Source organism: Sminthopsis crassicaudata, chromosome 5, assembly GCF_048593235.1.
Source record: "Sminthopsis crassicaudata isolate SCR6 chromosome 5, ASM4859323v1, whole genome shotgun sequence".
Taxonomy (NCBI): domain Eukaryota; kingdom Metazoa; phylum Chordata; class Mammalia; order Dasyuromorphia; family Dasyuridae; genus Sminthopsis; species Sminthopsis crassicaudata.
In genome coordinates, this window is record NC_133621.1 from 12,446,165 (window position 1) to 12,460,909 (window position 14,745).

General features: G+C 41.4%; 1 protein-coding gene across 5 annotated transcripts in view; it reads left to right on the forward strand.

The window, feature by feature from the left end:
- The window catches only part of KLHL7 (kelch like family member 7), a 50,772-nt gene that overhangs the window by 26,472 nt on the left and 9,555 nt on the right, over window positions 1-14,745 (forward strand). For 4 of the 5 annotated variants that reach the window (XM_074267191.1, XM_074267190.1, XM_074267192.1 and 1 more), the window contains exons 7-8: window positions 4,773-4,915; window positions 14,045-14,285. In XM_074267191.1, coding sequence (XP_074123292.1) covers window positions 4,773-4,915; window positions 14,045-14,285 — 384 coding nt within the window. The remainder of the gene's footprint in view (window positions 1-4,772; window positions 4,916-14,044; window positions 14,286-14,745) is intronic. The other variant, XM_074267194.1, reaches the window with a different exon arrangement.

Consider the following 14,745-nt stretch of genomic DNA (forward strand, 5'->3'; position numbering starts at 1 on the left):
GATCTATTTCTTTTTTTCTTTGAAAGTAAAAAGTTTATACTTCAGTTTGCCCTCAGAGGCCATCAGTTCTTTCTCTGGAAGTGGATAGTATTTTTCATCATGCATCCAGAAATATCTCATATTATTGGTCAGAGTAGCAAAGTCTCTCACAATTGATCATCATTATAATATTGCCGTTACTGTGCACAGTGATCTCCTCATTCTGGTCACTTTAATCTGCATCAGTTCATATAGGTCTTCCAGGTGTTTTTTCTGAAAGCATGCTGCTCATCACTTTTTTAAAAAATTAATTTTATAATTATAACTTTTTTTGACAGTATATATGCATGAGTAACTTTTTTTATAACATTATCCCTTGTATTCACATCACTTCTTATAGCACAATAATATTCCATCCTCATCATATATCATAGCTTGGTCAGCCATTCCTCAATTGATGGTCATTTCTTCATTTTCTAATTCTTTTCCACTATCAGGGAAAAAAAAAAAGGCTGCTATAAATATTTTTGCACATATGGATCATTTTCCTTTTTTTTGGATACAGACTAAATAGTGGTATTGCTGGATCAAAAGATGTGCATGGTTTTATGGCCCATTGGATATAGTTCCAAATTGTTCTCCAGACTGGTTGCACCAGTTCCTCCAACAACAGGGCATTAGCATCCCTGCTTTTCCAAATCCCTTCCAACAATTATCATTTTCCTTTTCTGTCATCTTAAAAAAATATGACAGGTATGAAATTATATATCAGAGTTGTTTTAATTTGCCTTTCTTTAAACAGTAGTGATTTAGAGTATTTTTTCATTTGACTATAAAAAGTTTTGATTTTTTTTCTGAAAACTGCCTGTTTATATCCCTTGACCATTTATCAATTGGACAGTGGCTCTTAGTTTTATTAAGTTGATTCAGTTCCCTATATATTTGAGAACTGAGACCTCTATCAGAGAAACTTGTTTAAATTTTTTTAATATTACTTCACTTTCCATAGTAAGTTTTAGCAAAATGTAGTTTCCCATTATCTCTTTTAATTAGATCTATTTTTTCTTTTGCTTCTAATTACCACACCTTTTTTGTTTTCTGTTTTGTTGTTGTTATTTTACTTCAGCTGAAGCTTAATAGATTCTACTCCAACCACTTATTTTAACACTGTGTGTCTGTCTTTCTATTTCAAGCTTGTCTCTTTTAAGCAACATCTTGTTGCATTCTGGTGCCTAATGCATTCTGCTATCCACTTCAGTTTTATGACTCAATTCATCCTATTCATATTCACAATTAAGATTACTGTATATTTCTCTCCATCCTATTTTCTTCTGTTTTTTCTTCTCTCTTTTTATCCTGTCCCTCCCCCAAAGTCCTTTGCTTCTTTCTCCTGCCTCCCTTAATCTGCCTTTCTTTTTATCACTCCCTTCCCCTGCTTTCTCTCATCCTCTTCCCCATCCTATTTTCCTGTTGGGTAAGATACATTTCTCTATACAAGTGAGGGGATGTGTGTGTGTGTGTGTGTGTGTGTATTCTTTCCCTTTGGTCCAATTCTAATGAGAGTCAAGTGCAAGAGTTGCCTGCCACTCTCCTCCTGTTTTTTTCTACTCTATAAAAGCTTTTCTTTGTGCTCTTTTTTTATATGAGACCTCTTCTTCCTGAGAGATCTGTACAGTCCTATAATTTTTAATACAAATAAATAAGCCAAATAATAAATGGTTCACACATGCAGACCATTGCTACCATCCAAAGTCCTCTTCGATAAAGGTTTCACCCTCATGTTCTTATAGTACTTTGGATTTTCCATCTAAGGAAAGGGGCAAACTCCTGATTCATTGGTGGCTTCAGAAAATTAAAGCTTGTGCTATGTCAGTCACCTAGAAAGCATTTATTAAGCATCTCCACGATGTCAGAGGCTGTCCTAGGTATTAGGGTTATAAATACAAAGAATGGAACAATCTTCATTCTCAAAAAACTTATAGCCTGATAAGTGAAGTGACAAATCACATATAATTAAGTCATTCATTTCACACAAATTGTGGTCTGAAGAATTCTTTGGCCACTGTCATGTTCAAAGCAGGAGAGCTTTCCCTGTGCTTGGTATCCAAGAGATTATTTTTGTTATTTTTTTCCTTAAAATATTTTTTTTTTTTTTGGAGTGACTTATCAGTTCAGCCAACAAATGTATATTGTGAACATACCGTGGCCACTGAATACTTGAGGTCAGGTCTGGTTTTTCCCTAAATAGGTATCATCAGTCAGTTGTGAGCTACTGGTATGAGTGCCACTGAGATACAGAACAAGGTTAGATACTCGGTCATGTCTCCAGGGGCTTCTAGGCTCTAAGAGGCATTGGGATAGCATTTCTTGGCTCTCGAGTTATACCACTGCAGTTTCCCTGAAGTTGGCTCATTTAGAACAAAGAACATCTTTTAATTTGTCAAATTAAGTGAGTTTCATTAGCAGTGGAATTTTCAGGTATCGGGATGATTGTATTCTTGACTAATGTATCTTAAACTTTGATTATGAGATGTTTATTATAAAGGATAAAGGTCAGGAAATGGTGCCATCATATTCACCAGCTTTAAATACAGTGTATCAGTAATTGATTTTTTTGTGCAGATAATTTTAAAATTCCTTCTACTGAAAGGCACCTAATAGAGTGAAAGGGGGCAGATGAAATCATGAGAAGACGTCGGTTCAAATCTGAACTCTAGAACTTAATACTGTGATTTGGGGCTAGTTATTTTCTCTCTGAACCAGTTTTCTCATCTAATCCAATGAACAGCTTGTACTAGGTGATCCCAGGACTCCCTTCCACCTTGAAACTTCTGTCACTGACTTACTTTTTTCATTCCCTACTATCATTTTAAGAGAATCAAGAGAAATATTTTGCCCAAATAATCTCCTCTCCCATTCCAAGGCTGCCAACAAGGGAATAAACTATTTCCCACTGACTGGAGCCAGGGTATCAGAAAGAATGAGTCAACAATCTTCTGTTCCAGCCCTCCTGCCCATCCCTTTGCTTCCTCACTTACCCTCTCCTTTCAAGCCCCACTGGCTAGGAGTGCGATGAGCTAGCCTTGCTCATGCACATCCAGCCCAGAGAGAGAGAGACAAATACACAAATGCGAGGGATGGCTAGGAGGCTGATCTGACCTGTCAGTAGTGTCCGTGAAACCTGGCAGGATGGGGGACTCATTACTGGCAGATGCCTCTAGGAGGGTAAACGTTATTCCACTAAAAGAGCAGACTAGAGAGCAGTGTGGAGTCTCTTTGCTTATTAAGATATGTGTCTGTGAAGAATTTGGATGGAGAAATTCACCAGTGACAGAAACAGAGAATAAGCTCTAAGCCACCTGGATAGAGGGCTTTGAGCAGCAGATCCCAAGCCTGGCATGGCACCAGGATGTGCACTAAAGCCTGAGCTCAGGAACTGCCTCTGATAGCTGCTCCTCTGGGTTGGATTCCCAGCAATCAGGTGGCACTTGCTACTGGGGCAGAAGTGATGGAAACTGAGGGAAACTGAATGTTCCATTTTGGACTTTCTTATAGAGAAGGACCAGAGCAGGGAGAGAGAATGCTATGTAGCCGAGGCTTCAGAGGCCCGTGGGATCCCACAAATGGAAATGCTATGGAGGAGTCTGAAACTCATGGGAACGAAATTATGGTGACAAAAAAAGAACAGTTCTGATAAAAGGAAGTGGTAGTCTAAGGAGAATATTGTGAACTACACAGGGATTGGCAAATGAGCTTTGGGGAAAAAAAAAAAGATATGTACAGAATTTGAAGGTAACAGCGTGTCATAAGATAGATTTTTTTAAAAAGGAGCAAGATGTAGTTTTGTCAAAAAAGTGCCACAGACGTCAGGAGTCAGAGATGAGCAGCTCAGTTGTTGTCAGAGTGGTCCAGTCATTCACTTGTGTCTCCATGCTGCCCCAGACCCCAGCCTGCTGGGCCCTTCTGTCACCCACTCCCTCTTGAAGGCTGTCCAAGTTCATTTCATTGTTTCATGATACTCTATGTGTCTCATCCTCTGCCATCCCCTTTTCCTTTTGCCTTCAGTCTTTCCCAATGAGCCTCATCTTCTCATTTAGTGGCCAAAGTCTGGGAGCTTAGGGCTCGGTATTTGGCCTTCCAGTGGCTAGCCTGAATGACTTTCTTTCAGCACTGAACAGTAGTGAGATGCTGAGAACATCTTATTGCTTCTGCTTTGATCCCCCCACCTGGTTTGTGAATAAATTACCTAGATTGTTTAGACACTTTTGGCAATCTTTAGAAGGAATTAAAAGGAAGAGGTTATGTTATGTAAGGATCAGTTGAAGGAAAGGAGCTTGTTGGGCCTAGAAAAGGCTCAGAGGAAGGTGATTTGAAGAACTATTGTGAAAGACAGGATAAGATAGAAGCTTCAGTGAGGCAAGTTTAGGTTGGAACAATGAGTCGGCCAGAATGGAACAGGCGGCAGGCTGGGGGTGCAAGGGGCTCCTGCCACACCCCCCGCCCTCCCATTCAGGGCTCTCCCTGCCGACGGCTGGGGATATTATAAAATGCGATCTTATCCGGACTTATTATGAGTAGGACTCAGTCTGTGTCCCAAGGGTAGTGGTAGCAGCAGCCCATAATTCAGCTGCATTCCTTCTACCGACTCCCTTCTTCCCTCTCCCCTTCTTGAATTTTAGAGGGAAACTATGGAGAAATTATGTGAGGAAATTTAACGTTGTAGCTACAATGGCAGGTTTTCAAAGGGGTCAGAAATCTGAAGTTCTTAGCAGTAAATAGTCATCTTTCTCTAGGTGGAATGAGGTACCATCTGCTTTCCCCAGAGGATAGAGAAGAATTGGTAGAAGGCACACGGCCTCGAAGGAAAAAACATGATTATCGGATTGCCCTGTTTGGAGGATCCCAACCACAATCCTGTAGATATTTCAATCCAAAGGTAACGGAATTCTCTTCCCTTTCACTCAGGGCCCATCCCAGAGTGTTGGCGTAGAACAGACCTCTGTTGGAGTGAATTTCTCTAAATCTTGCTCCTTTTCTTCAGTGATGTTTCCATACTTGCCCATGGTTGTCGTCCGTACTTACAGCTGTGTTTGCCCAAAGTATATCAAACAATGAGATGGGATGGGCGTGCGGGAGACCATTAGAGTCTCTCTTTTGCACCCTCTGGATGGGGGCGTTAGCTGGTCAGTATCTGTCCAAATAATTTCTCTGGTGTCACTGTTGTGGTCAGTCTGACTTATTAACAGCCAGGAACTGATTGAGAATTACTGCCAAATAGTAAACCAGACTTTTTTACTTCCCTCCCCCCATTCCCTCCTGTAGAGACCAGTTGCTAGGTGGGATTTCCAAATTATCCTTTGTCTTTGTAACCTCCAGCATTAGGAACAAAGTGGGTCTCTTCTCATAGTGACATGTTAGGCACATTTAGCCCTAGGCAATCCATCTCCCCAAGGCCTGAAAGAGTTGACACCCTGATAGATTGGTCCCCCCATCTACCCAGAGAACAACTAACAGGCTCCAGCTGCTTAACATTTACACTGCCTTTACATGATCCAAAGAAACTTTAAACATAACCATTTGGGGACATTACAGAAAAATGATGTATGAGATTTTGAGGGTTTTTAGTGATAATGAGGGGTTTAGAGAAAAAAACAAAGCAACATATAGTCCGCTGGTCTTGTATATCTATCTTTTCAGACCACTAATATGCACTGTCTCAATTCCAGGGTGGATAAAGCTATTGGAAATAATTACATCCCTGTAGGATTAGAAGGCCTAGCAGTGAAGCTTCTCTTTATTAGGAAGCAAAAGGCCAAGGACCCTGCTGACATGTAATTTCAGATCGAAAGAACATTTAGGAATCAAGTAAAAATCATAAAAAGGTAGCACTGAAAGGACCCACAGAGACTTCCCTTTTGCAGATGAGAAAGTAAAGGGCCAAAAAAGTTTCTCATCTGCTCAAGTTAGTTATCCATCTAGCTCCCTGGCACGAATCTAGCTGTTCTTGGGCCAGAATGCCGTTTAGCACAAGGCTGGCTGACCAGTAAGAGGACTGGGGGGCCCATGGAAAAGCTGTGGAGTTGAGAATTGATCTTTAAGAATATGAATAGGAGGGCTAGAAACATGTTTCATGGGATGAACTCTGATTCTGGTGGTTTTTCCCAAGTTTTTAAACTCATTTTTTTTATTCAGTTGTAAAGAAATATCCATTATTCTCGGGCCCAGAGTTTGGAGGAAATCTCTCCAAAAGCTTCCTAAGATAGTATTTTTATGGCAATTTGTAGGAGGAAGGGAACTTTCACCTTTCCTACTCCCCTACAGACAATTAGACATCAAGTTCTCTTCATCCTTGGGATGAAGATGATGGAGAATTAATCTAGTTTGAAGCTTATCGTAAGATTAAGGGTATTTATTGAGAATCATGGAAGAAACTCCTCCCTGAGCTTCTGAGACTGGGGAGGGTGAGGCTGAGTCTCCATTGCCCCGCTTCCCCTGCAGCGTGGAGGACTCGAATCCCTTTGTGCCAGTCCGAATACCCATCCCTTTGTTTTTTTTTGATTACTTAAGTCTTGAAAGTTTTTGTTTTTACCACCTTTTGTTATTTGAATGTGATTTCTTGACATATCAGTTGTTAAATTCATCCAGATCCTCCCTTCAATAATGAAAAGGCTGGTCTCCCATGTTCCAAAGCATAAATTATCTATAGGTATCATAAGATTTGGGATCTGAAGCTGGAAAGGACCTCAGGCCATCTTATAAACGGGGTGACTGAGGCCCAGTGAAGTGAAAATGTGCCCAGGGTCACGGCCAGCATCCGAGGCAAGGTCTGATCCCTGTTTCCCCGATGGGCTTTCCTCTGTGGGGTCCCAGATATGCTGCCTAACAAATAGAAGGTTTAGTCAGACTCTGCGTCTTCCTGTCTGTGTAAGTACTGCCGCAGAACATGCTGGATTCAGGGCAACGACAGCTTTTTTAGGAATCCCGTCCCGTACCAGTCAGCGATGAGAGGGACCATTTCCAGCTAAAGAAATTATCAGAACATTCACTTAATTGAATTATCTGGAATTAGGCCAATAATCTTTAAGCTGAGATCCGGAGACTTATTTTTTAAAGGAGACAGCAAAGTTTCCTTGCCCATCAGCAGTGACAGGAGGGAAAGAATTCACTTTTAATTACTGTGTGAAAGTCAGTGGGACAGGGTTATGTACTGCGAGGGGAGCCAGTGATTATTCTGTTATTGTGTTGAGTTGAAATGATGCCTTTGTTCAGACCATCGTTATTTTCTGAAGCCTGCCCGTTTTTCCCCTCGGAATTGTTTGTTCAACTAGTTCCGAGCGCTGGTGGTCTCCTCCCCGTCCAGTTACTCGTAGCTAAGTCTGGAAATCTACAGGGAGGGCTGCTGATACCTGAATGCAAACTGACATCAATAGAAAGGCAAAGACCCGGGACTGTGGATCCCTGGGCTTGGCTAATGAGCTGAATGCAGGCAAGAGCGAGGAGGGGGGGCTCATCTTTCTCCTGGGGGACGGCGCCGGCCCGCGAAGGTCCCGGGGCTTCCATGTTCCTCTCGTCCTCTTCTTCCTTCTGCCACCCCTGCCAGGCCCAGAGCATCAGAGGCCCGAGGTGGAGGGGGTGAGGGGCACGGGGCACAGAGAGGCCTAATGAAAGGCAACTCTGAGCCTGAGCCCCATCATCAACAAACATGAACTTTCAAGAGGGAGGATTATATGAGGAGCTGCAGACTTCTGTCCGGCCCTCATGATTAAAGAAAACTGTCCCTCCCTTGGATGAGGGGCTTTGCCCCCATCTGTGCTGCTTTTGGTTTGATGCTCTTAGAAAATATATTTATCACTACTCCTTCCCTTACAAGAAAAACCCTTCCTTTTAACAGATGTGTATTCAAGCAGAGCAGAAGAGAGGAGAGAAAGGGAGAGAAAGAGACAAGCATCTAAATGCCAACTTTGGAAGGCTTTACAAATAGGATCTCACTGGATCCTAGCAACACCCCTGGGAAGTGGGACTATTATTATACCCATTTTAGAGTTGGGGAAACTGAGGCAGACAGGTTTAGTACCTTGGTTTACAGGTTTAGTTACCTTAGTTGTACAAATGCTAAGTATCTGAGACTAGTTTTGATTGTTCCTGACTCCAAGCACAGCGTTCTCTCCACTGCCCCCATCCCCACAGCCTCCACCACTCCCCACCAAGTTGCCTTGGAACCAAAGGGCTTTACGTGAAGTCCTATGACCTCATCTCAAGGCTATCACGGCAGACTCTTAAGGATTCCTTAATGGGAAATCCAGTGTAGTCCTTCACTTACTAAGGAGTTGTATTAAATTCAGTCATCCCTAGTATCTTAACCATCCATTTACTATTAAAGTTATCAGCTCTTTTCCCAACCTTTTAGGAAACTTTCCTTTTCTACATGAAGTGTAGAATTATGGGACTCTTGTGAGTCACACTTGATCAAATGCAAAAGGCTCATGCCTTTTTTAAAGAAATATTTTTTAACTTTTGTCTTTCATATTCCTTATATTTCCCCTTGTTTCACCTCGCCCCCTCCCAGAGGGCAGAGAGGATCCTAAATAGCCAACAGAAGTCTGACATCCCAAGCAATGTCCCTACTCTTGTCTCCACCTCTGCAGAGCAGCAAGGGGAAGTACTGTCTCATCTCAGATTTGGGGAAAAAAGGCTCACTCTTATGAGTCGAAATTTTATACCATGAAGATGAACTCCATCACTTTTCTTCCACTCAATTAAATCAAACCAGGCTCTCCCGGAAGAGATTTCCCTCCCTTTTCAGAGGCTCCATGGTAAAGTGGATAGAAAGCTGGCCTTAGGGTCATAAAGACAACCTCTCCAGGGCCAAGCTCCAGGACTAGAGGTCACAGACAGGTAGAGGGAGGATTTTTACTTACTTATATATACACACCTGCATGACACATGCACATGTACATATTTTTCACACAGATGTGTGTGTGTATACATACTAAGGAAGGAAAACCTTTGAGCCTTTGACCCTGACTGTACCTCTATCAAAATTTTTAATCTGGTATCAATCATCTAATTGGAGGGCTTTTTTTTTTTAATTTAAAGAAATCAGAATTGTCTATTCCTTTTTTTTCCCCCCCTATTCTTTCATGCTATAGAGAATTCTGTGATTTCCAGCTGTCTAGATTTTTGTTAATACAGCAAGCTTATAAGAAATGGGAGGGAGGGAGGGACCCAAAATTAATTGAATTAAAAGCCTCTCTCCATCAAGGACAGCAGTGCTGAAAACTGAAGGCATCGTCTGCCAAAGACCTACCGGACCGGGCAGGCAGAGCTGGGCATGAGTAGGTCAGCCACTCCTGAAAGTATCTGTGGCTGGGAGAGGATTTGTGGCGTCGGGATAATTGCTTAAAGCTAATAGGTCATAATGTCTCACGCTGATCCAAAGCCAGACTTAAAAATCATTTCATAGCATCATCCCCTGGTAGCAAAGTGGCAAGTGGAGAAGAGGATGGAAGAGCTCCTCCCTCTCCATTCATTGTTCAGTTGTTAACCTTTCAGAAAAGACTCTGGCAAGACGTGGTGCCCAATACCCTCTTCACAAGCTGCTTCAAGATTTGGCTTCCAAAGACTGTATTTCAAACTGAGTACTTTAATGGATGGGGCAAGGAAAGAGCCTTTTATGATTTATTATCTTACCTGTGGTTCTTAATTGCTAATCACCTAGAGCTAAGTCCTGGTATCCCCTTTGACCTTTTGCTTTTTTAGCTGATCTTTTTAACTAGTGAGAAATGGCCCATTTGCATGCTGTTGTTAATTAAGCCTAATTTTACCCAACCACCTCCAGAGTCCCTAAGACTCTACCTTCCTTGGAAGACTTCCATTCCAAGATGAGCATATTCTTCCTCCTTGACTGCTCATTAACTCTTTCTTCCATGGACTTAGTAAGAATAAGGAGAGTAGGCTTTCAGAACCAGCTCTGTGAGCTTGCTGGAAACATTTGGAGTTGGTCCAAAAAACTGAAACCAGAAAGACCATTTCTGTCTTCAAAGGTAACCCTTTAATTAGTTACAAAACTATATTACACATTATACTTTATTTGTGATATAAATATGAATATAGACAGACTCCAGTGTAAATTAATGTACCACAATTTATTTGGCCATTTTTCACTCAAAGTGACTTCCTCTTTCCAGTTCTTTGCTCCTACCCCCCCCCCAAAAAAAAGTGCTACTCTACATATATTGATGCAAAAGGGACCTTTACATTGTGACCTTTTTGAAGCACATACCTTTCAATAGAATCTCTGGTTCAGCTGGTGTAAACATTTTAGATGCATAATTTCAATCAGATTTTCAGCTCCACCAGTCTTGCTTTGGTGTGCCGGTCTTTCCACAACCCACGTTGCCAACAACAATAAGCATTTTTTTTTTTAGTGTTTTAATATCTGCATTTGTCATCTTAGCCAGTTATCTGGGTGTAAAGGGAAACAGCATTATTTGTTGTATTTGTTATTCCTCATTCATAGTGATTCAGAGCAATCTTTTATTCTTTTGAGAACTGTTTATGTCCTTTGCCAACTTGTCCGTTGGGGAGTGGCATTTCGTTGTATGTGGCAGTTAGTTTCCTGTATATCTTGGATCTCCCCCCATTTTTGAGTACTCCATCTTCCCCTTTTATCAGGGCCAAGCTCATGGCCCATCTCTTCAATGGTGCCTTCCCGGACAAACCCCAAGCCAGGATTGTTTTCCCCATTTCTGAATTTCCACATGCAGTCAAAGCCACAATCCACTTGTTCATATGTTGCCATATGCTATTATTTCATTGCCTCGTGTATAACCCGAGTTCCTCCACACAGATATAAAGTGATGTAAAGAGTTGAGGTGGGAGGAAGATAACTTCTTTCTTCTCTTCTCCCCTTTCTCCCCCCTCCTCCATTGCCCCCACCATTTCTACCTCCTTACTGTTTTTCTTTTCCTTGGGGATTTCCTAAATTTCCATTTTGAATGACTTTGCATTCTAGTGGCTTTTTCTGCAAAGAATCATTTCCAATCTTTCTTTACTAGAGAAATAATCCATTTAGAAACAACATTTCATTTTGCTTGGTTCATATCAAATTAGTCAGATCCTGGCATATGGGTCTTTAGCTATAACCCATGTTCTAAAGATTCTAGAACCCATGTTCTAGATAGAGGAAAGCTGCAAGAGATCAAGTTGCAAGGGTAAATGTGTTTGCCTTTCCCTGATTATATTTTTATCATTTTCCTGTGCTTCATTTGTTAGAGCATATCAGTTGAATTCTAGCCTTTGCAGCATAACCACATTGTGCAGATAACAGTTCATTTTCTCCTTTGATCACAGGGAATTACTTCACCTCAAATACGAACTGTATTCTGAATGATTTGTCTCTTTGGGCCTTAATAATAATATCTGCTATGTGCATAACCTTTGACATTTTTTCAAAGTGCCTCCATAACAATTATCTCACTTGTTCAGGCTAAAAGCAACCAAATAGGTTAGTGGCAAAGAAAAACCTTTGCCACTTTCAGGATCTCGGCAATTATATTTAATTGTCAAGTTGGAACTTCTGAACAACTTTTTAAATTAAATTTCCTGACCACCATCAATTGAGATGAAGGAGATTAGGGTAGAACTGGAAGAGAGGTGAGTTGTCTTGAGAGTTTCATTAGTTGAGTCAAAACCCAAAACAAATGTTAGTTCTTACAGTGTACTCCAGAAAGAAATCAATACTTTCAAGCAGTTGAATAGAAGAGAACCTTGTCAACAACATGCTCGGCTCATGAAATTAGTTTTGCTGTGTTTTTCTCATGGTTTCCTTAGCCAAATTCGAATGGAGAGTGAATTTTTGGAGGAAATGAGAATTAATTCCTTCAACACAAGGGACAGTTCACGTTGAGCAGCATGACTTATGTTCCTTCACTTAACATCATTATATTCTCATTTTTCTTCTTCTTCTTCTTCTTCTTCTTCTTCTTCTTCTTCTTCTTCTTCTTCTTCTTCTTCTTCTTCTTCTTTCTTCTTTCTTCTTTCTTCTTTCTTCTTTCTTCTTTCTTCTTTCTTCTTTCTTCTTTCTTCTTTCTTCTTTCTTCTTTCTTCTTTCTTCTTTCTTCTTTCTTCTTTCTTCTTCTTTCTTCTTTCTTCTTCTTCTTCCATATATTTATAGAGAACTTGCTGTGAGCCAAGAACTGGGCTGAGAGAGTTTAAAATATTATCTCCTTTGATACAATAATTCTGCAAGCTTGCTATTATCAGCTCCCTTTAATCATTGAGGCAATGAAGGCAAACAGAACTTAAATGACTTGTCAGAGGTCACATACTACTAAGTGTCTGAGGCTAGATTTGAACTCTTCTTGGACTCGAAGTCAGCGCTCTCTCCACCTGCTGCCTAAACTGAGCCTCTTGATGGCTTCTGGACAAGACAAAGAGAGGGGCAGCAACTCTCCCAGAATCGCTGTGGGAATCCCAGAATTAGAATTTTAGCTTTCAGGGGCTCCCACATATATAGTAACATTCCCTTTATTAGGATCCTAGAGGATCATAAGGTTTGGCACATGATAAGCAGAGCATGGCCCATGTCACGCCAGGTGGATGGCCCCTCATTAGTCCCCAAACATCTCTCTGTGTCTCCTGGGCCAGCCTGGCAGGCACCCAGAGTGATCTTCCTGAAGAACAGGTGTGACCCTGTCACCCCCTCCTCAGCTAACCCTGTTAGCCTCCAGGATCCAATAGACACTAGCAGCTAGGGGGTACCATAGATCAAGCTCTCGACTTAGAGATTTGGCCTCAGATACTTACTAGCTGTGGGACCCTAAGCAAGTCATGTGTGCCTCAACTTCCTCAATTGTAAAAAACCATAACATCTACCATATAAGATTGTTGTGAGGACAAAATAAACAATAATTCTAAACTGCTTTACAAACTTTGAAGCATTATATAAATGTTAGGTATTATTATTAACATTAATGAAAACATCAATAATTGTTAATAATGAATATACAATTGGACAGCAAAATTTTATTAAATTAAGTCCCTATGATATACGAGGCACTGTGCTAAGTGATGGAGATGAACAGAAATATAAAAATGTAGTCTCTACTCTCAAAGAGTTCACAAACATGCAAAATGTATTATGCACAAACAAGCTATAGACCAGATAAATAGACATAATTAATAGAGAATTAAAGAGATATCAAAGAGATTCATTAGAATAAAGATGTCAAAAAAAAAAAAAAGGCATGCTGTAAGTGAGTTTGAGCTAAGACTTGAAGAGAGCCAGGAGGCAGAAGGGGAAGGGAGGGGCATTCCTGGCATGGGACACTGCCAGGGAAAATGCCTGGAGTCTGGAGATGGAGTCTCTTGTTTAAGGACTAAGAAGGAGGCCATTGTCATTGGATGGCAGAGTACTAGGTAGGGTGTAAGGTATAAGAAGACTGAAAAGGGAGATGGGAGGGCAAATTGTGATGGCCTTTGAACTCTAGAGGATTTCCTGATTCTGTGAGGAATAGGGAGTGACATAAGGACACCTGCACTTTCAGAAGGTCACCTTGAGTAGAGAATGAATGTCAGTGGAGAGATACCGGAGGTGGGCAACCCCACCAGCAGGGTGCTTGAGCAAGTAAAGGTGAGCTCATGCTTCCTCTTTTGTCTTCAAGCACCATTGCAAGCTTGTATTGTTTGCCAATCTGGTTCTGTTATTTGAAGGTCTTCCAAGGGTCCGTGTCCTTTGGGAAAGAAGTGGGAAGATCTGGGAGGGAATTTACATTAGAAAACTGAAGATGTTTGCACCAAAAAACTGCACTTGTTTTAGTCATTACTCTAAGCAGAAAACAGGAAGAAGGGTGATAGATCTAGGATTCTTCACCAAATCTACTTCAGCATGGAAGGAGGGACCACCCATCCCTTGATAACAGCCCTTCTCAAGGAATCACTGCAGTTTAAATTGAATTCTTGGGCTTGGATGAGGTATTACTTGGTTTTTCCATACAAGATTGTGTCAATTTGGACACTGTTCACTGACCCTCATCAAATGGAATCTTCTTCTCTCCCATTACAGGATTACAGCTGGACAGATATCCGCTGCCCCTTTGAAAAGCGCAGAGATGCAGCTTGTGTCTTCTGGGACAATGTAGTTTACATTTTGGGAGGCTCTCAGCTCTTCCCTATAAAACGGATGGATTGCTATAACGTAGTCAAGGACAGCTGGTATTCCAAACTGGGACCTCCGGCACCCCGAGATAGCCTAGCAGCCTGTGCTGCAGAAGGCAAGATTTACACATCTGGAGGCTCAGAAGTGGGTAAGAACCGGGGAGAGGGTTGTTATAATTTTCTGATGTTTGGAGCGCTTTGGTGGACATTTCTTACATCTCTGAGAGGAGCTGCTCCGTTGTCTGTCGTTGTTTAGAGCCAGCTTGATTAATAAGCCAGATTTTGATAGCTCCTTCCCAGAAAAGGCCACAGCTTCTTACAACCAAGGAACTACCCAAGGTTCTTCTCCTAAGGCATTTATTAAGCACCACCTGGAGATGTGATACTGCATTGTTGCCTTATGGTTTTCAATTCTAGGGTTCCATTCCAGATATGCACTTCCTGTTGGGCTCTTCTTCCATTCCCCTTGTAGCTTCGTCTTATGTCGGAGAGTTTTAAACCATCAATTGTTTGATCGAGGTTAAAAAAAAAAAAATGGCCTTCTGCCTGTCCAGGATTGTAAGCCCTACAATGACCCACATGGGGCGATAGCCCAGAGCTGCCCTCTAG